Source organism: Acipenser ruthenus, chromosome 8, assembly GCF_902713425.1.
Source record: "Acipenser ruthenus chromosome 8, fAciRut3.2 maternal haplotype, whole genome shotgun sequence".
In the NCBI taxonomy this organism is placed as follows: domain Eukaryota; kingdom Metazoa; phylum Chordata; class Actinopteri; order Acipenseriformes; family Acipenseridae; genus Acipenser; species Acipenser ruthenus.
Genome location: NC_081196.1, coordinates 46,352,648 through 46,379,811, shown reverse-complemented (window position 1 = coordinate 46,379,811; position 27,164 = coordinate 46,352,648). Strand labels below are relative to the sequence as shown.

Below are 27,164 nucleotides of genomic sequence, written 5' to 3'. Positions count from 1 at the left end.
AGGGAGTAAATTTGTGAAGCAGACCAAGTAAATTAATAAAGAGCTTGATGCAGAGTATCATACATTAGGGAAGTCATGGATGAAAGATAATATAGTGGACAACAGAAGTTTATTAAAATGACAAAACCGTTGTGTTATTTTAATTTCAGCTTTCACAAGATTTGCATTATTACATGGCATGTATCCAGGGCTACGTAATTATGCCAACGAGGTGTCCTTTCAACCCCTACATGAAAAGGCTTGGTGTTTCTCTCAGCAGGGCTTTCCAGATGCATGCTTTTTTGTAATCAAAGAGAATAATATGAAACCATTTTTTTTTTTTATTACTACTATACCCAATTAGCATGTATCATTAGCTTAGAAGAATGGTCCAAGCGCTTTTAAAGCTTCAATCATTTGAAGATTCAAAAAGTGAAGATATTTCGATAATGATTTTTAACCCGCTTGCACAACACAAGATTAAAATAATTCTAACCAGGAGAAAACTTACTGAAAACAAGTTCAATTAGAGAGTAATAAGAATCAGAATAAACATATCAAGTGGTCTTAAACTGCTTTAAAGCATGTATTCCCAGGAACGGTAAAATCAAGAAATGAGTACATGTTCAAATCGATTGTGCCAGAGATAAAGTCCAGTTTATTAATATGAGTTTCTATCATGTAAAAGTATTTTCAAATGTAAATTTATCTTCTGATCGATCAAAAAAGCAATTGATTTCACAATATATACTGTGCTGCAGCAGTCAGTCCTTTCAATTTAACATCTTGCACAAGGAAAGGAAATAAAAATGACTATCTGTGTTCTACGATTTATTGATCTGTTCCTAATTGTAAGAAAGTAAGGTTTAAAAATACTTGAAACAAACCAACATTAACATTAATATCCCCCTCAGCCACATTTTTTTCTATGTAATTTTTAGAAATGTTTAAAACCTTATGTGAACTCTATGGGGTACTGAAAAAAAAGAAATATGCATTATAAAAGTACAGCATAGGTAGTAAAAGATAACGTGGTACAATTATACATGAAGGAACCAAAGGGCATATACTGGAATTCTTCACCTTCTGAGTAGAATCAATTTAATGTAATTATTTTGTAATTGCTACAGTAGGAATAAAGTACTTCAATAATTTCCCTCAGATACAAAAGTTCTCACCAAGAAAATGTAAAAATTGACATTCCCATCAGCTGCATTGCAGAGCAGCGAGTGAACTCTTAATTCTAAATGTCAGTCAGTCACTAACACATACAGGGACACTACAGGTTAATTATGGTAAGCTACTGTAGTCCTATTCTTTATTAAAGTTGCACTCATTCATCAGTTTTACATGCATTTACCTCTTGATAACATTAATGTTCCAGTCTGATCAGAATGAACCTTTTCACCTCACTCAAGAATGAAATGCAAGACTAGGTCACATGCCTTATACTGCAATCAGTGTAGAAGACAACTCCAATCTGCCCGATATAGGCACTGGAAAGCATTGCTAAATGGTCAGCTTTAACTTAAGTGTAAAGTGCAATGCTTCTGATTGGGCTAATGGAATAATGAGTGGAGATAACAGCACAACCCTGGCTTCTGTTGTGAAGGTTGTGGTTTAGTAGAATAACCTGGATCTAATGCACTGTGCTGAAAGAGGTGGATATGTACTGTAAAACAAGCTTTGTGGAGTTGGGAGTATCATATAACTTTTATGTATATGTGTGTGTTATTAACCTAATGGCTTCCTGGAAAAAAAATACCACCAAGGAATGCACTTGTCAGCCGAGCACCAGTTAATTAAAAAACATCTCTTTGGAAAGAGAAAGCCATGATCAGGCGTATTATGCATCAGTATTTTCAAATCCAATTGAGACACATAGATAATAACATGGCTCTCAGCATATAGGCGATACGAATCAGGGGACACTTTTAATACAGCATAGGGGCAGGCCCCTTCCTTAGCGGAATGCAGTAACTGTTGTAGAAAAAGGTCTAAAACACGTTGTGGACTGTTTACCAGGCCACTCCTGTCACAATAATTACATTTAATGCAAAATATGTTGAAATGTTACAATAATGCTTAATAATGTTCAACTATACACCATATTATACAATTCTTTTGTGTCCTCCACATTTTGCCCTCATGCCATCTTAAAGATCGATCTGCGGACTCTTCTTGCCATTGTGTCACTCTGTAGACTAAAACAGACATACTATAGTACAAACAGCTGGCTTAGCTTGACTTTATAAATGTCACCTACAAGCACTGCTGTACATGTAGCTCAGGGAAGCAAACCAAAAATAGAATATGAAGTTTTAAACTTCATATGGATGTTCTAGGTCCCCTGGGAAAACTGTGCTGGCAGATTACAGCAGCAGTCTCCTGGACATCACCTGCAGCAGAGAGGGAACATACTTGCTACACCCGCTCCAAATCAATGGAGATGTTCTTCCATTTTGCACTTGCAGAAAAAAATCAATGTGATTAATACCCCTGCACCTTCTCTTTGGTTTGCAGCCACCGTGATTTTAACTCTGCACCAAAACACATGCATGGGCCTGCCTCAGACGCTGCCTGCTGCATGCACCTTTTATGACACAGTGCATAGGACAGAAACATTTTATCACATTGGAAATACAAAACTTACACCAGTGACCTTTTCGGGAGGTTGACATTCTTAGCGGTATAACTAAAAACCAACTGCACATCCATCAAAAACTGAAAAAAGCTCCAAAACACCAAACTGATAAAAACCAACTTTGATCCCTAAATTGAAGAACTTTATTTAATCCAGTCCTTTCATTTATAACACACTAAAATGGATTAGTTTAAAATAATACCAGTTTTAATTGTGGTTCAAGTTCGAAAACAAAAAAACTCATTAAAATGGCAACAGTTCCAAAGTCAATTACTCCAAGAAGGTTGGTACCAAGCATGTAAACTAATTGGAAGTGCTTGTGATGCACAATTATGGAAAGACAAAGCAAGATAATGTCTTTTGAGAAGGTCGAGATAAATTTAGAATGTTATGTGCTAGCTCAGCGGTTCTGAAACATTTGTTTGGTGACCTCGGAATGCAGCCACCAACACGAACTGGTGGTCACACTACACATGCTTTCCTAAAAATATACATGAAAAAAAAAAAAAAAATAGGCATATGCACTTCTACTTTTTGTCATGTATTTCCATAACAAAGCCAGTGTCTCATTTTAAAAAAATACAGCATCCCCCTCTCAACTCTGAACTGGATCTTAATTCCCAGGCCCTCCTAGTAATAAACTGGAGATGAAAATCTGGTGTTTTGCTCAATTTCTTTTTTATTTTATTTTGCTTTATTGCTCTAACAGGTCAAGCATACTTTAAATCAATCATATAAACCGATATACATGAATACAATACCTAACCTAAATTCTATCCAGTTTCTGTACAATTATTTAAAAAGTAGAATGTACTGCATGGTTTCCAAGCAAGGGTCAGTAGCACAACAAACATTATTCACTAAAGCCATACTCACTCCTGGCTGCACACATTTACAACTAAAATGTAAAAAATAACACAAATAAAATATTAAGTTCACAAAATCGTCTGAAACCTGCATAATTCAGCTAGGGCATGTGAATGTATCCATCATTGGTCAGATTATCTGTATTATTTATTTATAGAAATACTTTAATATGTCACCTCATTCTTAGGGCTGCCCTTTAAGCAGCAGCAGATGGTAAACAAGTAGTTATAGGGCCTTAAGCATACAAAAAACAAAAACTATGTATTTGTTCTGCAACCTTCAAGCTTAAAAGGTGCAAGCAGTGTTGGTGGATCTCCATAGAGATCCAAAAGTCAAGGTTATTCCCAGTAACTGCATGGGAATAATGTATGCAAATCACATTGTCAAAAAGGTAGAGGTAACCCTGGCACATCTCAATGCCTCATGGAGATAGTAATTTACATTAGGTAAAAAACATTCTTGGGAGAAGAGTTTTTTTTTTTTTTTAAATGCCCACTAGAGGTGTGCAGCTGTAATTTCTATGTACTCCCTCATCCCACTTCTGAGATTGTAGGAGTCTTTTCAGAAGCAGACCCTGTTGAAAATAGATTAGTTAGCAAGTAAATGAACTAAATCAGAAGCAGCGATAGAGAATCGTACAAAACATAACTAATATGATTATAAACTTATATTATAGACTTTATATTATAGACAAATGTTGCTCCACTTTTATCAAGGGGCCCAATGTGTGCCATGAAAAACACACCCCACACCATCATACCACCACCACCAGCCTGCAAAGTTGACACGCGGCATGATGGATGCATGTACTCATGTGGTTTTCTCCATACCCTAGTCCTCCCATCAGCGTGAAACAGCAAGAACCGAGACTCATCAGACCAGCCAATTTTTTTCCAATCCTCCAGTGTCCAGTGTTTTCGTTCCTTAGCCCACTGCAACCGCAGTTTTTTGTGTTTTGCTGAAAGAAGTGGAACTCTGTTAGGTCATCGGCTGCCATACCCCATTCATGTCAAGGTACGGCGAGTTGTGCATTCTTTTATGGGTCTTTCGGCACCAATGTTTTACTGGACTGTCAGTTGACTACCTGTAGCCCGTCTGTTGCTCTGCACAATTCGTGTCAGCCTCCTTTGGCCTCTTTCATCAATGAGCCGTTTTCGACCACTGGCCTGCTGTTGGCTAGATGTCCTTTGGGTGGTGGACCATCCTTGATACACACGGGAAACTGTTGAGCATGAAAAACCCAGCAGCGTTTCAGTTCTTGACACACTCAAACTGGCGCGCCTGGCACCTACTACCATACCCCGTTCAAAAGGCACTAAAATCTTTTGTCTTGTCCATTTACCCTCTGAATGGCACACATACAGTACACAATCCATGTCTCAATTGTGTCAAGGCTTAAAAATCCTTCTTTAACCTGTCTCCCCTTCATCTACACTGATTGAAGTGGATTTAACAGGTAACATCAATAAGGGATCATAGCTTTCACCTGGATTCTCCTCGTCAGTCTATTTCATGGAAAGAGCAGGTGTTCCTAATGTTTTGTACACTCAGTGTATGTGTGTGTGTATATATATATATATATATATATATATTATATATATATATATATATATATATATATATATATATATATATATATATATAATAAATAAATCACACAAATGAAAATGTGGGTTGTATAAAGCATCCTTTTAAAGAAAAATAGAAACAGTTTTTTTGGATTTAAGCATTAGGCTGTGGTGCAAATAAAATGAATAGTTTATAACAAATCATGTTTCTCTGTTACATACATTGTCAAGTCTGGATGGCAGAGTCACATTCACATCGTTTTGTAAATGAACCCAATGATCAGTAAGGGAGTGACAACCCACCATTCAACCATGAAACTCAGCTTTGCAGCTTGGAGACTGTAAAAGCATAACCTGTGAACGGCGAAAGTAACAGCTGTGTCAAAATGACACCATCAATCTCATGCAATGAAAGCATGACATAGGAGGCTGCTCATAAACTTGGGGGTGTATTAACAAAGTATGCTACATGGCACAGCAGTTTCCTTATTCATTTTGCTTACATTTTCACAGCGGCTAAAAATACCTGTGCTTGCTCTGGTACTGTGAAAGACAGCCGCAGTTCGTGATTACGTAAAGATAGCTCATCACCAGCTGACATCTCACCGTTAAGGCTTGTCAAGGTGCGATGAACAGCACAGAATCACATTTACACTTTTTTTTGTGGAGGGATTTCAGCACTGTGGAGACAAAATTAGAACTGAGAAACACACACTATGCATTTAAAGGAAAAGCTGTGAAAGAAAAATCAATCTCTTTAATATGAACAAGTTAAAATGGGAATTGAATCACGAATGTATATTTCTAGAGTACATTTTCTTTGCTGTATATACACAGTGTGGACTGGGAAAGCGCCCAATAGCAATATTGTACAGCTAGGGCTTTGGGGCACTGGTTTGCTTGGCTCTACAACTAGGTAACTATGTGCTGTTCAGTATACAGGATTTAACAGGGGTATGCTAAAATGCCACATGTTTGTTTCTACTCTATGAAGAGACCCATTAAAATCACTACAACAACTGCAAGGATATAAATGTATTTACTGAGAGACGGTGCTTTTAATCTTTGACATACTTCATGCATTCAGGTAGATTTCTTCTAATCATCATGGAACAGATGCACACTTAGCATGTGCAACAAAGAATATTTAAATGTCTAGTGAATAGGACACAATTCAGTGCCAATTTAGAATTTGTTTTTACATATAAATGTTTGCAGAAAATTAACTGCATGCATTTGGAAAAAGTACAATTTTCTATAAAAATGTATATTTTCAAGAACAACCTGGTAAATAGTAACTGAAGTAAATGTCACAGAGGGGTTTCTCTTCAATGTTAATTGTTGTATTTTTTTAAATTAGAAATAAGTTTTATAGCAAAACAATTGTTTGCTTGATGTTCTGTGGTATGTGTCTCCTTTGACACAGTCATCAAATTCGAATTCAAACCAGTGTGAAAATGGGACAGGAAGTTTAGCCAAAACTGTTATCATGCATTTGCACCTGCTTTGTAATTGAAATCATTTAGAGAATATCCACAAAAAAATCGCTGACCTGCCATTGTGCAAATTGTCAGGCGATATCACTTCACACAGCGAGGCGACAAATGAGCTTCTGGGCATCCCAGAACTCAATACTCATTGGTAAGGTTTACTGAACAAGCAGCTGTTAATGAACAAGAAACCTCAAAGATGTTTAAAAATTCAAGCAGATATCTTCAATAAGATTTCAGATCATCGATTAACTGGGGCTGTTATTAGCCCATTCCCTTCCTCCTTTTTAAGGCAGTGTCTTGAGACCTGAAAGCCCCACATTGTACTTTTTAACTATTAAATGAAATATTTACAGAATACTTAAAAAAACTGCTGCTATAATCATGATTCATTTATTATTACTAGCGTTATTAAAATTACACCAAATCACATTTTTAAATTGACAATGAAGGCAACCTATACTGTGTTGCCCAAATGCTTATAAGTCAGCAAAAACATGTTTTCCTTCATTGTAAATAAAAACGTGATTTGGTATAGTTTAATTATAACGCTATTAATAATAAACGAATCATGCAGCATGGTCCTAATAGCAGTTGTTCAGTATTCTGTAAACATTTTGGCTAATAGTTAAAGTGCAATATGGGGCTTACTTTCAAAAGATATCGCCACGGACATGAATGGAATACCTAATGTGATAGAGATCATTGACATGGATTTTGCCCGACGTATTTCAGACTCCCTCCACACTGAGTGTACACTGTACATACACCTTCACACGTTTGTATGCACAGATTATAACATCTTCTTATAATACTGGAAGTGTTCAGTGGCTACTTCTATTCATGTTGAGTTTATTTAAAATAGAGTAAACAGTACCAGAGAAAATGCATGATTAAAGGAATTCACTGAACAATTAACTATAAACATATTGTGTACTGGGTTGGGGGATTCTAGCATCATTTTAAAAGCTTAATAAATGCTTAATGAAGTGTTACATACATGGTATACATGTATAATAACTAACTACAAACACAAATGACAAGTCAAACATATTTATAGCCTACAAATCGTACATATTGAAATACATACAAAAGTAGATGCAACATAAGAAAATAAATTTCAACCAATATAGATAGATGGCATACTATCCAATTCGGTTTTTTTTTTGTAACTGTGCCGTCTGATTTTTATCCACTCACCAGATAATCGTAAGTCGGCATTGTATATGAAGTTACCTAAATAAATGTACATTCTGCATGACAAAATGCACAATTTTAAATGAAGTTTACAAATTACACAAAATAGATTATTCCCACTATTTTTGATTTCATTTCCATTTGGCTGCTTCTCGCAGGCGAGACAGTCGTCTCGCTGTATGCTAGTAGTTTCCATAACAGCAAATTATGCTTCCATTCATTTCTTTCTCGTTAACATGCATTTTGATTAATGCATGTTGACCTATGACAATTAAGCTTTAACAAGAAATATGTTAACAACCTCATCAACTCAATTTCAAAAGCATTAACGGATTGATTTAATTAACACATTTTGTTTGAAAATCACTTGCTACTAAAGCTCTCGTTACAATAACGCTGTTTTTTGAAAATCCTGCCCCATGTTTCTTACTAGAGCTTATTGTTGTTGTAAGGTGGAAATGTCTTTTTTTCTCTCCTATTAGGAAATGTCACAGTCAAGTTGCATGTGTCATGTTGAAGATTCACATTTCTCAAAAAACAAAAAGATAAAAAGGAAGGGACCCTGTTTGGACTCTGCACTCCTGCCACTAAAGAGATATTTTCCCTGAATTTTGTCCTATGTAATGACCTGGAATAACGTTGATGCCCGAAGCTGCATTTAGCACCTATTTAATGGTTAAAAGTCAAGCTCAATATAAGAACTAATCCAAAATAATGATAGGTCTCCTAGTGTTTTTTTTTTTTTTAATCAAGCACTAAAACATTTTATTTTTGGTTTGTTTTAAGAAAAGCACTTACAGTACAATGCATTGACACTACTGTAAATTCTTATCTTTTATTGAAAGAAACCTACAGTGCTTAAAACCAAATCTCGTCATCCATTACCCAACAAAAGTGATTTTCCCCCCAGCAATAATGGCTCCCTACTGTGAAATAACAGCCCAGAAGCAGTTGCTGTGGGCTACTGTGTGAAGACCCCTGAAGGCAGAGCTTAAATAGATTGTTGTCTGCTCGGGTCGAAACTAGGTCAATCTTACACACAAAGCATTAACTCTTTGCGGTCCTACAGTATGTTGGACCAGGTCCAACATTCCAAAGTTCCTGTTCCGGTCCATCAAAACACCCACCACCACCAACTACAACTCAAGTACAGTATGTTTACTCTTCAAAATCAGAAAACATCACTCTGTGTCAGTGTTTGATTCTCTGTACAAGTTCCAAAACTGGTATATTTGCCTTCACAGCAGGGATGGAATACAGAATTTGCTGGCCAGTTTGGGCAAGTTGTATTGGCTTACTGTATTGTGATAGAGAGAGAAAGGATCGATGCTGTAAATCTCCCTCCCGATTAGAAAGGGCGCTGTGTAAGGGGGAAGGTACGCTGCCTCCTAGATCTGCCACCTCGATGGTAGGTGGAAACCGGAAGGTGACCATATTAGGAGGGGCACGTAGCTGCAAGTACCAGGACGATTCCATTGCAGTCAGCTGCGGGGCAGCCCTCTATTGGAGAAACCATGGCGACACGTTGACTTCAGGGAGGAGTTTGCTGGGTACAAAGGGGAAGCAGCTACGTCAGTTCCTCCTCTTGCGCTGAGAAACTGAGCCACCAGCCGGAGCGTTGTGTTTTTTGGATTACGTGTTGTTTGTTGTGTGTTTTCAGAGGCGGAGTAGGAGCACGGGACTGCAGCCATGGAGCCAGTTCCAGATCACAGAGCACTACCTTCCCTTCACCAACATCAGCACACCCCGTGTGGATTACAAAGCACTTTCATGCACAGAACACTCGGGATTTCATTGTGGACACTTTCTTTGTTTTTGTATTTTTGTTTGTCAGCCAGGTTTATTTTAATAAACACAGTCGATTTTGTGGGAGAAATGCTGGTTTCAGGACTGTTATTTATTCACACACCACTCGCATCCGTCACATGTATGTATTATCGTAGTCGGCAGAAACCCTTTTAAAAAGCCAGGAGTGAAAAAAACATTTATAATAGTACAACTCAATTATCTGCATGATAACCACCAAAACATATACAAGGAACAGACAAACATATGTTTTTATCATTTTTTATTTCTTTATTATTATTATTTATTTCTTAGCAGACGCCCTTATCCAGGGCGACTTACAATTACAATTGTTACAAGATTATTTTACATACAATTACCCATACAGTTGGGTTTTTACTGGAACAATCTAGGTAAAGTACCTTGCTCAAGGGTACAGCAGCAGTGTCCCCCACCTGGGATTGAACCCACAACCCTCTGGTCAAGAGTCCAGAGCTCTAACCACTACTCCACACTGCTGCCCTTTGTTGTTGGTTTACTTCCTAATGAAACTGCCCTCATTAGTGGGGAGTAAAAAAGGGAGTCTCATTATTCCTCAGTGCTTCAGGCACAGTGATTACATCAAACAGACATTGATAAATTATTTACACACAACAGGTGCGACAGAGATGTTTTTATATCAAATACTAACAATACAAATGTGGAAAGCCAGGATGGATGAGAACATCTGCAGGACTCTCCAAAATCAATTCCTCTGATAATCAGATGTGTTCCCACGTGTTTCGCAGACAAGAATATCTTTGGTTTTTGTTTAGGCGAGTGGTGCGCTCAGATAACAAATAACATTTTCTATTCTACGCCATCAGTCTTAACCAGGTGGTGACTGTGCTCATCCTGGTTGGTTTGTAAAGTACCTCTATTTCTCCAAGATGTGGTATCTTGTAGTCATATTGAAGTTTTAAAACAGACATAATTGTTTTTAATGTTTTTATTTGTATTGATGCTTGGGTCAATCTAGTGCATATACCTACCATACACAACACCTGGTAGCCACCTGACAGCTATTTTGCACGCTCATTTCTTTTAGTCAATAAATGACCTCTAAAACACTGACAAAGTCTGTGCTTGAATACTGCCTGTGTTTGTGTGCATCCTGTAAGGGGAAACACCAACGCAAACTGATATCTCTTGTTTATTATTGTTTGCATGGACAGTATGACCCCCCGGTTTCCCCCTAACATCCACAGCCCTTTAAAAGAAAAACACAGCAAACTGAGAAGGAAAATCGTATCTTTGCTTTGGATCCCAATTTCTCAATAATAGATAGTGAAAATAGCTTAGCAGGGTTTGCATCATAAAATCTGAACAAAAAAGGACAAAAGAAAACCCCCACGGTTTTCCACTAGACAAACATAGTTATTCATGACATACATATACAGCATCAAGAATAGTCATTAACAAATGCCCAGGCATATTTTCATCAAAACCTGAAAAGTGGTTTCCAAGATCTTCAATACAGTAGTTCAGCCAATTAGACATCAGTAGTCTATTATAAAGAAGCATACCATGTCCTTCGTTAGCAATGTGTGGATTAACGCAACTTCTTGAAACAAATTACCAAACCTGTACAAGCAGTTCTCAAATACAGCCAACCAAAAATCAGACTCATGGTCACATGTTCCGTCACTCATGAATGAGTGGCAATCAAGACATAGATCTTAATACTAAATGGTATCAAATGGACAATACATGACGGTGTGCGGGGCAATTTCAAGCAGATTTTGAGGAAACCTTTCACACATTAAAAGTAGGATAAGCCATTCTGACCCACATTTACACAAAAAGGTTTTCCATTTCATACAGGGAAGCCTAGTTCTGATTTAATGACCACCAAGTACTCCGTCAGCACAGCTGTCTTTCCTTTCCAGGTCACAACCAGTCAATATCCTCCATCAATGCTGAATATGCCACTTCAGATGATGTTATTCAAGACCACCAATTGAAATCTGTCCATATAATTAGACCTGTGTCTACTGTACATGGCAATTAACTGATGAGAATATGTGGAGGTAATCCAGGGTTGTGAGTCCTAAATATTAGAAGTAATTTAGACAGTGAAGTAGACGGGCTACAGTAAGACTGGTGAACCGCAGTTCCATGAATCCACAATAATGCAGCAGTGTCATTAACACACACTTTCTATGCCAGCCTTACCTTATTTGTAACCAGCCTTTGAACTAATGTAACCATTGAGATATACAGAGGCCCTATCCATACAAAGAAGAAAAGAAAGTACAAGCTTCAAACTGTGACAGGGTAGCGTCACAGCCCAAGCTGTTACCGGCAGGCACAGAGACAGAAAGCTACAGTTTAAGTGCTGGTGCACACGTTTATTGACAAAACAAACACAAAAAAAGGAACAAAATAAAAAACTGGCACGAGGGCCAAAATAAAATGCTCAAACTAAATAAAATCACTTGTAGGCTGGGCATTAGCCTTCACTACAGATACAAAACAATATGAAAATCACAGCACAAACACCCCAAGCTACTCTCACCAAAACGCCATGTGTTTTTAATTTAATTGACGTAGTTTTCATGATCAAACTCAGTAACATTATTTTGCTGAGCATTATCACAATGCTACCCTTTGGCACAGGGGGGTCAACTATGACCTTTCTTTCCCATCATCATGTGATCAGTTTTTCCCATCAAAGGCAACTTTTGGAACCAAGTCTTTGCTTTGGCTACCAAAGAAAGTAATGGAAGGTAATCTTTGGTTTGAAATAACGGAGCTGCCTCCCGCTGCTGTTTTGCACATGTGTTTTGAGATTTTCACGTATGAATTCAAAGATAACGTTTTAAAAAATAATTTTAATTCTAATAAAAATCGGCAGTGAAAAGCCCGTTATCCTGTGATAAAGCAACAAAGTTTGAAAAAACAAAACGTCAAAGATAATATCAATAGCTGCTTGTCACAGAGCCAATTAATTGATTCTGTTGAAATCAAACTTGGCTGAAGTCAAACAGCTGTCTAGTACTTCCTACAACCCAGCCCAGTGCAATATTTCAGACACACATCCACTCTAAGCCAGGATCAAAAACACTGATCTGAAGAGAAGGGTGCCAATATAAAAGTATGGTCCATTAGTTTGTAAACATCTGTAAAGGTCACTCCTATTGGAAGACAAGATGATTTATGGTGAGCAGACTGCTATTTATTTCCAAAATGAAAAAGAAACACCAACTGCTGCACATCAAATATCTGGAGTGCCAAGTTGTATGCTCTATGTATTTGTGTGTTTATTTGACAAGCGAATCAATTTTCTTTGTGTCACCCCGATGGATTGTTCAAACCAAGCCTTTGTGTAACCCTCAGTGCAAACATTGTGCCTCTCCAGAGGAGACCGCAATACCACGGCAACACTGTTTAATTACACACAGACAAAGAAAGTAGCAAATCCCTAGTAAAACAACCACACTACTAACAACTCCACAGGAGAGTGGCGGACTGGGTTAGTGAGTGGCTGTTTAATTGCATATCACCTTTTTTCATTCCGTTCCTAACACCTGAAATCTGCATTTGCTTCCAAAACACAAACCAGTCTGGAGGGCTTATCTTTTGTCTCTGCTTGCAGTCTGCTGTGCCTGCCACCATATTGCCGACTTCAGCATAAAGGCAACAGCAATGAGAAGAGAAGGAGGAATTATTGCCAGCATTATTTGAACCACTTTGCTCCCAAGCGCTCCACACGCATATCAATTTACATCTATTTCAACTGCTAGGATCCTCACCTGCTTGCATTAAAAAACGTTCAGGCAAAAGAAGCAGATAGTCATGGTATTATAAATTTTATTTTACTATTAACCAAGATTTGAAGTGTATATGTTATATTTTTTTAAAAAAAAGGCAACAATTCCATTTCATCTTTTACATTTTTTTAAAACACTTTTGAATGATGATTTTGAAAATGTAAAATCCTTGATACAGGTAAGTTTATTAACAGCTAACAATCAGTGTGCAAACAAACAAACAAACAAACAAACAAACAAACAAACAAACAAACAAACCAACCAACCAATATTTATTCTCTTTTAGGAAGGTCTGAAACCATGTCAAATACTTTAAATCCATTAAGGATTATCCATATGTAAATAAATAAAAGCATGACAATAGATCTGAGATTTCTTATAAGGCACCAGAAGAAGAAAAAAATAAAAATGCATACACCACCACAAAGGAAGTTTGTTGCGATCTCCTAACAATTGTAATTATAAGTCCTCCCCTTACCTCTGTGGATACATTTCCAGTACAGTGCTTCATCACGGTTTCAGCCCTCTGGTACTTGTCACAATCTTTTACGGAAAAAAATATTACAGAACTGTGCGCAGCAGTAATTTTTCACATGGGGTACCTAGAGGTGTGCTGAGCGATTATTTAAATAATCGACACGAATACGATTAATAATTTCGATTCATCGATTAATCTGTTAATTTCGATTATTTTTTATGTTTTCATTTAATAATGCAGAAAAGGCACCCCCACTATATAGTAGATGATATTCTGTAACATTATCTCCAGTACTGGTTTAGTTGTCTTACTCTGTTGATGGTCTCTTTCTAAAATAGCAAGTCTCACTGGGACAACAACACAACTTTTTTTTTTTACAGTTTTATTAATCAGAAAATGCTTTCTCACATAACTACAGTACAAAATTTGCTCCTGAATTTTTGGAAAGCAATTGTAAAACTTAATAATTCTTGTCACTTCAACCACAACCTACTTGGAATTTTTGCTGTTTGCTGAACAAGTGGAGCAAAATTCTTATAAAGTCAACTCATTAACCTTTAAAGAAGTCAATAACTTATTTGCAAAAATAGTTAACAGACACTATTCACTTAAAACAAAAGTCTGTAGTACTGTGGGTCTTTTTTTTAGCATTACAAAAATACTGAACCTTTTCTTAAGTTGTTTCCTGAAAACTGTGCTCATTATTTAATTGTGTAGTCACATGAACACATTTTAACATGACATAGCATGTTGAAAAACAAACACATTATGCAAGGTTGCTATGTAAAAACACCAGCATATCAACGTGGCTAGGGCTAAGGCTGGCACATTTTCTTGTCACAATAGCACCAGCTGCTGAAAAAAGCCTTTTCAGATGGAGCAGAGGTAGCAGGGATACTGAGAAACCGTTTAGCTAGTTTGGCCAGGCGAGGATGGCGATGCATATTGTTCTTCCACCACTGCAAAGGCTCAGTATCTTTGAAGCTATTTAATTAATTTTGAAAGACATTTAAAAATGGCAGATTTAGATATTTATAATTAACGTGTTTTTTTAGCTTTTAAAAACATATAATAAAAGTATAATTAAGACTCCATACAGGTAATAAGAACACTAACTGTCCAGAATCAAGCTTTAAAAAAAAAAAAAAATGAAATAATAATTTGGAGTAAAATTGTAAATAGTGTTTATTATGCCATTAACTAATAGTGCTGTAGAGGATTGATACAAATTCAGCAACTCTATGACTGATGCAGCGTGTTTTTGGGGTTTTTTTTGACAAGTTTGATAGTGCTGGTAAAAGTCTAAGATTAGACCAATACTTGGTGTTAGCACTTACACAATAACAGATTATAATATACTTGCTGTATTCAATAGCAAGTGCGAAATGTTTAGTTTATTTTCATGTGCTAAATGAACACGTAATTCCTCTTATCATAAAAAAGAAACTGCATTTGACAAAAACAGCATCGTACTGTATATATCGACTTACTTCTTATATGAATAATATTACTTACCAAGTGCGAGACAGTTGGGTGCCTCCTTTTTAGATGTTGCAGCAAAGCTGTGGTGATATTTCATCTTTCCTTTGCATATTATGGACTTAACCTGTGAATTGTTAGGTTGGCCAAAGCAATCCCACACAACGCTTGTGTGTCTGGCGATTCTCGCAAATTTCTTGGCACCGGGCCTCTCACTTCCATCACTTTCCAAACTCCTTTTCTTTCCCCGTTCTTCTGCACTAGTAACAGTCTTGCTATGTATGTATGTGCATCCGCCATATTGCTGTGTTCCCGCTTGCCACTCTCAACACGTCGCCACAAAAAGGTTTTACAGACTGTTTTGTTTCATTAAATTTTTCGCCCAATGAAAGAGCTTTGCTAACGTAACAACAACATTGTTACGTTCTAGCGTGAGGACAGAGGTTCTAAACAATATTGCGACAATGCTGCTGCTTGTAAAATAACAATAAAGAAGTACCGACACATTAGCAAAATCATGTTTCGAATAGGGTTGAGTGGGAATACGTCTGACTTGCAATTTGATGCAAACGGGTTTTATTTATCTAACAGAGAGAACAGGGACAGTCACAGGATACCAGGCAGAAGACGTATGTGTGTGGGTTGTTTTTTTTTTAAAAAAAACACAAAACAAAAAAAATCATCTTCATTTTTTTCTACATAGGCCTAAGTTAGTTTGTCATATTTTACCAATATATCGCTTTCACTCTCTCAACCAAATCAGTAATATCGATCTGTTGTTCAGAATTCCTGCCTAGATCAGACCGAGTGAATAGCTGATCGGAATTATTAATATTATTTGAGAACGCACCTGGCGTGAATGTAGCTGCTAATATACCGTATGCATATATTAAGGAGATTACTCGAATACCAAAAAGATCGTCGAGTATTAAAATAATCGCCACGACTCGAGTAACTCGATTAATTATCCCAGCTCTAGGGGTACCACGGAACCAAACTATAAAATAATATGCTACATTAACCCCTTCCTGCCAACATGCACTGGAGAGACAGATAAGATGTAGAAAGAAAGAACATCCATTACATTCTGCATAGTACTATACAGAGTATGGGAATCTGTGCTGATGGAAATGGCTAATACATTGGATAACACTTCACACTTTCACTAGAGGGACACAGATTTAAAAAAAAAAAAAAAAAAAAAAAAAAAAAAAAAAAGATATCATACAATGAGGTATTGTCAGCGGTCACGGTTTAATGTTTAATTACTGTGGTTAATATTAATAAGTAAGCTGATACCAAAACGGAAGGGCAGGATTAAATAAATTGAAAAAAAAAACAAGAAAATAAAACATGCTTTGTAGTTTTAACTTGTCTTTTAGCTAATGACATTCAATGATTTAACGTCTACTCTGTATACCAGGAGGTACAGTATGTGCTGTAGTTAATTTGATACGTTACTTAGTATAAACATTTATTTATATTTTATAGTTGTCCAATGAAGATATAAATGTATCGATTAATTGTAATCTGTACTTTATTATGTTGCTTTTAATGCCGTTTGGAAATTATTCATAAAATGGGCTTTATGCATACTGTACTTGTATTACACTTCCTGTAATAAAAAAAGAGCTACTTATTGAAGCCTTGTCAAATAGTACCGCAATGGTTTTTTTTTTTTTTTTTCATATTAACTTACATGTTGGTATTATGGAAGCATTATTTTTTAGACAGTGGCACTTTAATGTAAAGTATAATAGTGTAATCGTTTAGTAAATTATGTGTATTCGATTATTAAAGTATATACGGAAATGCCCATCACCACCCCGACCTTCATAAAGCAACTACAGTGTAATACAATGACTCCCTGCAAGATGGGATACCGGTATTTTCATATTTCCGATGGAACCCTGGAACCAATTAAATTGACAATGACAGCTTCTAGCTAAACGTAGCATTACTGAGTGTTTAATAGTTATGGATGATACATCTAGAAGCTCTAAACAACACCTCAAAAAACAACAGCTCTAAACTACCGTCACTCTCTTGAAACAAACATCCATGCAAAATGTTCTCTACTAATGAAAGTAACCACATCTAGAAAACAAACAAAAAGGTTTATGAAAGGTGTCAAGAAGTCACGTCATTCATTACAGTCACACACAGGTCCCCCCTATGGATTACATGCTCAAACAGTGTTTGTCAGAAAGCCAGCTTCTTTACAGGACACAGATCAAAAACGAATGTCGTCTCAAAGTAAAGAGACTACTCTTGGTGTATTTGGAACTGTAAGGTTGCAAATTATTCAAGGCTTCACTGGATGATTGGGTACTTGTTTCATGAGAAGCAGATCAAATTAAAACCTTGCAATACGATTTGAAAGGGGGCTCTGACCTTGTTCATGTTTGTTATTTAGGTCTTGCATGTACTGTAGATGCCTGTAGAAACACGGGCTGCTCTGTAACTAAGTATATTTCTCCTCATTCATCTGTTTCAGGTTCGGTGGGGGCCCAGTATAATAGATGTCATCTTTCCAAGAGGTTGGGAGGAAGTCTGCCAGGCCATATTAAAATCATAGCAAAACAAAACTAGTTGAGGTAAGCGTTTGGTCTCAAATTAGTTACATTTGGGAGAGGCTGTTGTGCAGTATAAAGCCTCTGTTATAAATATTGCTATTTCTACCATTTAATCAATAATCTTGTGACAAATCTATGTTCATCATTCCTGAAATTAAGACAGAATACCAACGTATAGTAATCTGTCCACCTCTGGGGAAAAAAATGATATGTCCTGTGTTAGAAGTCCTTTTCTTCAACCTTCACCTTCAGCTGTCCACCTCTTGGTTGCTGTTCTGTGGTTTGCTTTGTCCATCTGTCGTCTGTTTTCTAGGCAAGCTGTTTAGACTGTTTCCATTTACATGTTTATGCTGTTTTGTACATTTTCTTCCCTATTTGTAAAGTTACCATTACCACCAGCTGGACACCCTACAGTCTGCTTCAGGGAATCTCAAAATGACTGACCTAAATATAATCCCAAATAAACTGGACTGGGCATGTCACTGAATTTATCAATTAAATAATGTTTGTTTTAGGCTTTTGGCCTTGTTTGTGTCAAAGCATTTTTATTTATTTTTGGTTGTGCCATTTGGGGTACATCCATATTTTCCAAAACAAACAAACAAACACATCTATTGAAATTTAGAAACACTTAAAAACATGAACATGTCATTTTAACCTCAAATGTGACTGTATGCACACCATCACGTGGCAGAGGATTTAGACCTTGCATACTGTAGCTATGTTTATTTAGCAGATGCCTTTATCCAAGGCGACTTACAGAGACTAGGGTGTGTGAACTATGCATCAGCTGCAGAGTCACTTACAATTACGTCTCACCCGAAAGACGGAGCACAAGGAGGTTAAGTGACTTGCTCAGGGTCACACAATGAGTCAGTGGCCGAGGTGGGATTTGAACCGGGGACCTCCTGGTTACAAGCCTTTTTCTTAAACCACTGGACCACACAGCCTCCTTTGTTGCATCTTAAAACTTTAAAAGTATATCTCTGTGCTTAAAAGGGAAGCAATTTGATTTTAACATCCAGGCAACGGACAGTAAATATTCTGTACGGTTGCTCTTTTAATCCACTTGGTTCTCAAATCAGACAGTTCCAGCAGCGACATCTGACTTCTCCTACAGGGGCTCTTCCAGTTTCATAGCTCAGCGAGTGATTGTTTAAGAAAACGGGAAGAGTGCCATATGTTACCACTTGTGCCTAATTATCACGTTTTCTATTTAGCAACAAGACGCAGTGCTATGGGCAGTATAACACACTCTCTTTCTCTCACTGTTAAAACAGGAGACGAGCCAGGCAGTTGCTCAGGGCATCTGTTGTCTTCCTAAGCAAGTGATATGACACCCTTGGTAAAAATGTTTAATTTCGAGTAACAGTTTACTCACCACTTGGTCGAGGCTTTGCTTTTAAACAGCAGTCTCCTACCCTGTGCGACCTGGACTTTAACAGCCAAAGCAGTATACAGCTATGGCCAAAAGTTTTGCATCACACTACAGAATTAACTAATTTTGCTTCATGAAATCGAATTAAACCTGCTGAATAATGTCACATTAACATATTGAATTGCATACCGCTTTGTAGTTTTCCATATAAATAAATGAAAAACTGACAAATTTGAAAATGTTGACATTTCAAAATCTAACATACTGTACTACTATTACGGCTTCTGGTAGATTTTTGCAAATATCATTTTATAGTTTCTTTGATTACATGTTAAATAAAATGTCTACAATTATGTTCATATAGGGTTTTTTTTTATACAATTCTACAATTCTAGGTGATGCAAAATTGTTGACCACAGTTGTATTTGAAGAAGATCTGCTAAGCAATACTAGCATAAGCCATGCAAACGGAGTAAAGCAGTGAGGTTGAGCGATTGCAGACATCCACACCACTGCTTGAATGGCTGAGCCCACTACCTAGTAATGCAGAACACCACACTTAATAAAACAATGTTTAGATTAACACTGTATAATCATAATGACCCTCCCCTGCAGGGCTCTCTGTTGTTACAGTTGTCATCTTAAATAAATTGACATAACTGACATAATTCAAGAGCTTTCTCATTAAAACACAACCACTGTGCCCGGCCACCTCAACCGTACTGGATGGAATGACACTTTGACATGCACATTGACATTATTATGGGTTGTTGCTGCCTGTTGATATCAAATGCACACAGCAGGGTAGAAAGGGTTAAAAATGCTCCTAAAAGGCCAACTTTCTGTTATAGCTTCCTTATAGAGTTGACTAATGCTGCAGGGTTTTTAGAGAAGGGCGGGCACTATGGTCAGTAACAGATGATAATCTTGTTTTATTTGTTACCCAGCAACCCGACGAGCTGGACAGCTGCCAGTCAAGATAAAATGGCTGTCAACTCTAATTCCTGTCCGTGACACATGGGAAGTAAAACATATTAAAATTCAATAAAGGTGAATGGGCTTCTACATTACCACTGGTAGAAGCAATGCTTTTGAAAACGTTAACTTTGCAGTTTAAGTGCAGCAGATAAATTATTGTCCAATATGTTAGAGTGCTGTAGATAAATGATCCGAATATCCTACCGATTCAGGTTTAGCTTTCCCCTTTGAAATGGCTGTGACATAGGGTTGCCATCTTTGCCACAGACCAAACCCGGACATATTTCTCAGTCACCCCCCGCCCCAATAAATATTAACAAACGTTATTAATAGACGTTAAAAACTACGGCACTATTGGTTGTTTGTCGGTAAAAAGAGCCAAAATGAGTCACAATGTACTCAAATTTGGTTCGGGGTTTTCAATGTTACTAATGGCTACCGCTAAATATGTAATGTTTACACACACACGCGCATATATGTGGTTTAATTACCATTATATATCGTAAGTAACCCATATTTTACTGTAAAGGTTATGTATTTAATCACACACAGATCAGTGTAATGTAAAGCATTATTCAAATGCTGGGGGCACAGTCGAATGTACAGATCAGTGCTAAACAGTACATTTCTGATAAGATAGTGGAAATCCTTTAAGCAACTAATGTACCGTATAACGGGAAATTTTAACTGGTATTAATGTGCAGATTTGCTACCTTGGTAGATTTTGATGGTTTTTGAATTGGCATTTATCACTTAGCACGTTCACAAAGAAACATCAGTTTTGCATTTTCACTTTTAATTTAAAAAACATTCAAATACATGTTTACTTAATGAAATGTGTCTGCTAAAATAGTATCTAATTTACAGTAACTAGTTATAGCATCTACAATGTCACTGCAGCAACTTGGAGAACAACAAAGGCCTTCTAAAAACGAGTTACAATATTTATCATTCTTATATGGCCCTTCAATTTTAAGATATCAGTAATTGGAAAGGATTACTAACTGCAGTACACTTTAATGATAGGCATTTGCTAACACTCAGTTTTAAAACTTGGCTATGGTTCATTAACATAACCCAGTGGAATGATCACAGTATCATGTTGTAACTGTAGGACAGTATTGCACGTGTGAAAACTTTAATAAAGCCAAAACTAAAATGCTTTAAAACTGGCTAATAGACTAGCAAGCACTGGCAAAATCAGCTTTTTTTATATATGCAGAACTAATTTAATTTAACATATTGTTTAGGGACTTTGAGATACCTGCACAGTGGATAGTAGCATCTACACGTATCGACAATAACAATGCAAAGCAAATTTGCACCATTGTTACAGATTTTCTAACAAGTCTGGCATAAACAATTTTGACTGCTACTTAATTAATCCATTGTAAAAAATAACTAAAGAAAAAAAAAAAAAGAAACCCCAACACCACAAACTGCTTAGCCTAAAAAGCACAGCCCTACAGGTACCACAGTAGCAGGCGCAGTTTACACAGCCTCGGAGTTTCTGATCGCATCATAAATTCCACATTTCCTAAATCCATTGATGGAAACGTCTTGTCTGCTTTCAATTTTTTAAGCAAATTGGCTTCATCACTCACTGCCATTCTCATATTCACTTTGACATCCGTCACATTCTTTCCCTTGTCCTGCACGTGCTTCTTTAACCTGTGCTGCATACCACCAGTGTGTCAGAGGGCGGATCGCACACTGTATGCCACACTCTGGTTGGTGGAAGTATTATTGGCGATCCAATCCAAACCGCCAACAAAGCCAAAATAAATTCCACTCCAAAATGTCCCGTTATACAGTATGTCAAAAAAAATATTAAAGGAAGGTTGGTGTTTCTCATGCATTTCACTTAAAACCGGACATTAGGGTTTGTTAATTCCTGCCACCCGGACACAGATGCCAATTCCTGGACTGTCCGGTTCAAACCCGGACAGGTTGCAACCCTACCGACAGTAAGAGACTACTCATGATCGGCTGATTGCAATCAGTACTGTATTTTATTCAAAATGCACCGATTCAAAGAACTTGCACTTTTCTGGAGGCAAAATGCGTGTTGCTCATTGTCAGCACACATTCACTACCTGGGAGTGTACAGTGCCAATATGTATAATCTCTTTCCTCAAAATTGGTCCAGGGAAAATACTTTATTTATGGACGTTATCATTTTTTGTGATAGTTAATTTTCTCTTCTACAACTGGAGTACTATATGAAACCCACAACTTCTATCTGAAAATCTACTTTTGTAATAGAACAATTGGCAACAGGACTACTTCTGAACTTGTTCTAACATGTAGATGGGCATGTCCTACCTAAAGCAGTCAAACAAAGTAAAACGAAATCTTATTCTGTGGAAATTTTGAAAGCTTGAGATCTTTTGGGTGTGGATTTACTCATATTTAACAGCCCACCAAGTGGGCATTGTTGTTGAAATAGAATAGATGACCAACAAATTAACATTGCGCACTCGTTCATTATAGAAGTGGCTTCAAAACAGCAGGAATTTTTACGGATTAGCACAGAGAAGTTGTAAATTGATGTGCATATAACCATGGCAACCAAAGAAAAAACAGACATTATCTATGTAAATTGGAAGAACACATTTCAGCAACATCAATGGTAGCTTTCTGCTTGACACCTACTCTGTGCAATGATCTTCCACTCTGTATTCACTTTGCTGACTTAACTCGGCTTCAAAAGAGCATTTGAACAGTTCAACAGGAATATCTGTTTCTGCTTTATTTAAGTTTCGTAAATATACAAGTTTTAATATATAGCTGTTTGTGTTGCTGATACTGTGGAACACTCTACATCTGCAGACCCAGATACTCTCAATAACTTACTCAAGTGTGTTCTTATAAATCTTCAATAAAGAGGAAGTGAGACATACATACAGTATGGGTGGATATATGTAAGAGTGCAAACATTTAGCATCCATGAAATACTACAGATGTATCCAGAACTGTATCATACAGGAGACTTTGCAGATGATGAATTGTATTCTATATTTTATCTTAGACAACTGGAGCTACAATAAATAGCATGAGTTAACATATGGAGTTGATTATGATACAGCAGCAAGTTGAGTGAGATCCAGTAAATTTAATTTTACCCAAAGGAGGTGGTGGCAAAAGACATAACACAATTTGTACAGTATTGCCTTTCTGTGTTGTTGATTAATTGCTGCTCGGTATCAAACAAGGAGCATTCATTTGATGCCCGTTTGGGCTGTTACAGTAGAAGGGTGTTCTGTTCTGTAATTTCTTTTGGTGTTTTTCAACAATAAAACTGTAGATGTTCAACACTGAGATGGGTGTAAACCTTTACATCTGTCAGCAATGTTCTCAGTAATGCTCCTTCAGAAGAGACATAAAACAGAGGTGCAGATGGCTCACGGGACGTCAGAGATTCCACAAGTGTCCTACTCGATAACAGAAAGCAGAGCAGGTTCTTTCACTGCTAGTTCTTACAAGGCACTCCATACACTTACTACAAAAATAACAGCTTGAAAACAAGCTCCTGTTAGTGCCAGCTTGCAATCTCCAGTGCTGTACAGCGACTCATGTCTGAGAAACCCAAGGGTTTAAAATCAACTTCAAAAAAAATCTTTAGCACTTGTCTCCAAATGGTAGTGGTGGATCTCCAAATCATTATGGCATCACACCGATTATATATAATGTATATTTATTGAGAGCTACTGGTTTTTGTTGGTTTAAATCACTCCCACCCACATGCACATGTATATCAAATGGAATAGCCTGGCATTAGACATATGTTTGGTGTTATGTGAAGAATGAATTATATGGAATTTAGAAAAGAGTTGGCCCTTCATGCTATCTAAAATCTAGCATAAACGTTCTACAGTTTCAGTAATATAATCAAAATCCCCTGGTTCTAAATATTCTGAATTGTTTTGTGGCAGGTGGGGGTATAATACTGTATGTTCACCATATGTTGTACAATGCAGCTTGGGTCTTCATATTATATAGAAAGATATCTGCAGCTGCTATAAGCTGAATGTCTTTTTGGAAAGAACTGTTACAAGGAATATGAAATGTCAGTGTGCTCATATTCATGCAATTGGTTGTGAAGGCATTTTCTTAATTCACTCCCTACTCTGAGCATTGTGCTTCTCTGGCCATCCACTACCTTATAGATGTGTCTCAATGCCTTGAAGGAACATGAAGTGCCTTACAACGCTCACTGTTATGATCCCTTCCACAAAGGATGCAGCTGGCATCATTGTTATCACAACTGTGAACGGCTTATCTTTTTGAAATGTCAAGGGTACTTTATTTTCAATTATTCAATGGCTTAAAGCCAAGCAGAAAGCTGCACATTTCTAAAAGTTAAGACATTTCCATTTCCATGGAATTACGAAATAAATAAAGAAATCATTTTAATTAGCTGAATTTGTTGACTAAGAGCATGCCAAAATAAACATGAAAAAACAACATGAGCGTCCTTACCGGTGAGGTTCATTTTGGCACTGTACACTCCCAGGTAGTGAGCGTCAGTGTTGGGGGTGTAGCACTCGTACTCCCCCTGGTCCTGCTGTTGGAGTTTTGTGATGTGCAGCAGTACCGAGTCCCCGCTCACCCTCTCGATGTAGATTTCCTTGCTACGCACTCGCTCTCCATACAGGGCGTAGGCGTAGTTGGGGTCCTTGGTGCTGATGATCTGGATCTCCCGCTCGGGGGCAGAGGTCAGGTAGATAGACCATTGGAAGTCTTGCTCCATAGTGCCCTGGTAGCCACTAACATTGCACCAGATTGTAATGTGGGAGTCCACTGTCCGGTACAGAGTGCCAGTCTGAACTGTCACCACACGCTTGGCTGAACTTGTGCCTGCTGAGAGAAAAAAAAGAAAAAATACAACCCATTGAGTTACCATGCCCAAAAGATGTCAACAATTACATTGTCATTCTTTTATGTTTGATTACTATTGTTTCCTTTTTTTCCCAGAAATTCTTTTGGATTGATAATACTAGTTCCGGTAGGTTATAAAGCAAGGCCCTTTATAGAAAAAGGTCACTGAAAAGCTATAATAGCTTTTATCAACTATTTCAATGCTATCTAAAAAAATAATATTACAGCCATGCCACTGGAGCTCATCTAAATGCAAAAGACACATTTTCTGTGAGTAACCTTGATGGTATTAAACTCACAAGAAACAAAATTAGATGTTAACGTATTTTGTTCCTCTTTAAAACCTTTGCTTTGGCAAAAAAGGGCCCCAAGTCTGACATAAGATCTCCAGCACTGCAAGATGTCCACATTTCAAACGATGCAAGTAAATGCGATTTCAGTGTTAAGATTAGTTCTGCTTTTAGTTCAAAATCAAATGCGCCTTTAGGCAGGGAAAAAAACATGGCACTGAGCCCCAGAGGTGAATTTCATGGATCTCTTACAATGAGACTGGTCCTTGTTTTACTCATTGGTTTCTTTATTTCAAGGACTGCCTACCTGACTATGGGGTAATTTTTTTTTTCTCCCCCTTCTATTCATTTAGATGTTACTGTATGTGTTAAAATGTACAAGACAGTGTCATTTATTTTAAGAGAACATTATTAAAAGATATGAAAATAACATGCACTTTTAAAACCACAAAACTCAGCTCAGACGCTGTTGTATAAAGAGCTTCGGCTGAGTCCCTTACACCACAGTCTTTCCTTTATGCTCCCTTCTATCATAGTATCTCTCACTATCTGTAAATAAAGCAGTCTCTATAAAAACGGTCTTCTCCTGAAAAATCACATTTATTTATTTGGTTTAAACTATTTATGCAGTATCTGAGGCATTGCTCATGGAAGCGCTCTGGGTTGTTCACAGAATACAATAACACATTTGTATTCAGGTAGCTTTTTTTCTTTTTACACTTTTAACTCAGTGTGCCCCCTTTCAATTTCAGAAGGTATCTTTTTTTTTTTTTTGCTAGTGAGCTTTGTGGGACTCACGAATGTCACAGACTTGCCAATGTTTTACTTCTGGAAGAGAAGTTTCGCTTGACTTGCTTTACAAAGCATCCCTGCTTCTCTCAAGTTCTTGACTGAGAAACGACAGAATGACAATGAATTAGTTCTGAGCACAGACAGCATGTTGTCACTCACAGTCCGTGCTGTTTAAAATGCAATTTCTTGTCCTGACCCTCTATTCTTTGCTATGGTTCATCATGCAGTCTTTACGCAAGTAAACATGTTACAGTATGTACATACCAAAAACAGTGCCTCGTGCATAATAAAACCATTTTATGATCGGAGAATTCATACTGGAGAGACTCGTGTGAAAACAGTTTCTTATGACTATTTATTTTAGTGGTTATTGGATTCATTAAACATCTGCTTTGGCAATTTACATGTACTGTACCGCAAAGTGAAGCTGCCAGAGGATGAGGAGTGAGGTGTCTTGTCTGAATATAGGCTCTGTATCTGTTATTCATCCTCAGCAGTGAGGTGTGATGCAGGAAGGCAGCAGATATACTGTACTGTGCAACACAAAGAGCAGGAAAGACTGAGTATTTTTTTAGCCACAGTCAGCAGAAATCTAGTTCTCTTTTAAAATAAATGTACTCTAAGTCAATATTTGTTTTGTCTTAATTACAGAGTTGTATACTTAAGAAATATACTGTACCTATAATAACCATGCCACAACCCTTTATTGTATCTTTAAGGCAAATTAACACAAGGTTTGTGTCAACCATAACGTACAGTAGAAGAAAATTATTGTATACAAAAGCATAAAAGCAGTGTACGAAAGCAACACGCCTTTTGCTTTCTTCTCAGGCAAAAGGCTCTTCATAATTAAACATCTGTTTAGATCTTTGAAAAACAAATATGTATCTATTTCTGAATCTCTAAAATTATTTTAATCCTATGCTACAGCACTGTGCTCTTTCTGTGCCCAGCTACCATGCCTGCACTA

The 27,164-nt window shown here is 37.1% G+C and overlaps 1 protein-coding gene across 2 annotated transcripts in view; it reads right to left on the bottom strand.

The window, feature by feature from the left end:
* Positions 1-27,164, bottom strand: part of LOC117406640 (immunoglobulin superfamily member 3-like) — an 85,932-nt gene that overhangs the window by 43,118 nt on the left and 15,650 nt on the right. Inside the window, exon 2 of one of the 2 annotated variants that reach the window (XM_034010819.3) lies at positions 24,714-25,094. In XM_034010819.3, the coding sequence (XP_033866710.3) occupies positions 24,714-25,094 (381 nt within the window). The remainder of the gene's footprint in view (positions 1-24,713; positions 25,095-27,164) is intronic. The other variant, XM_034010820.3, reaches the window with a different exon arrangement.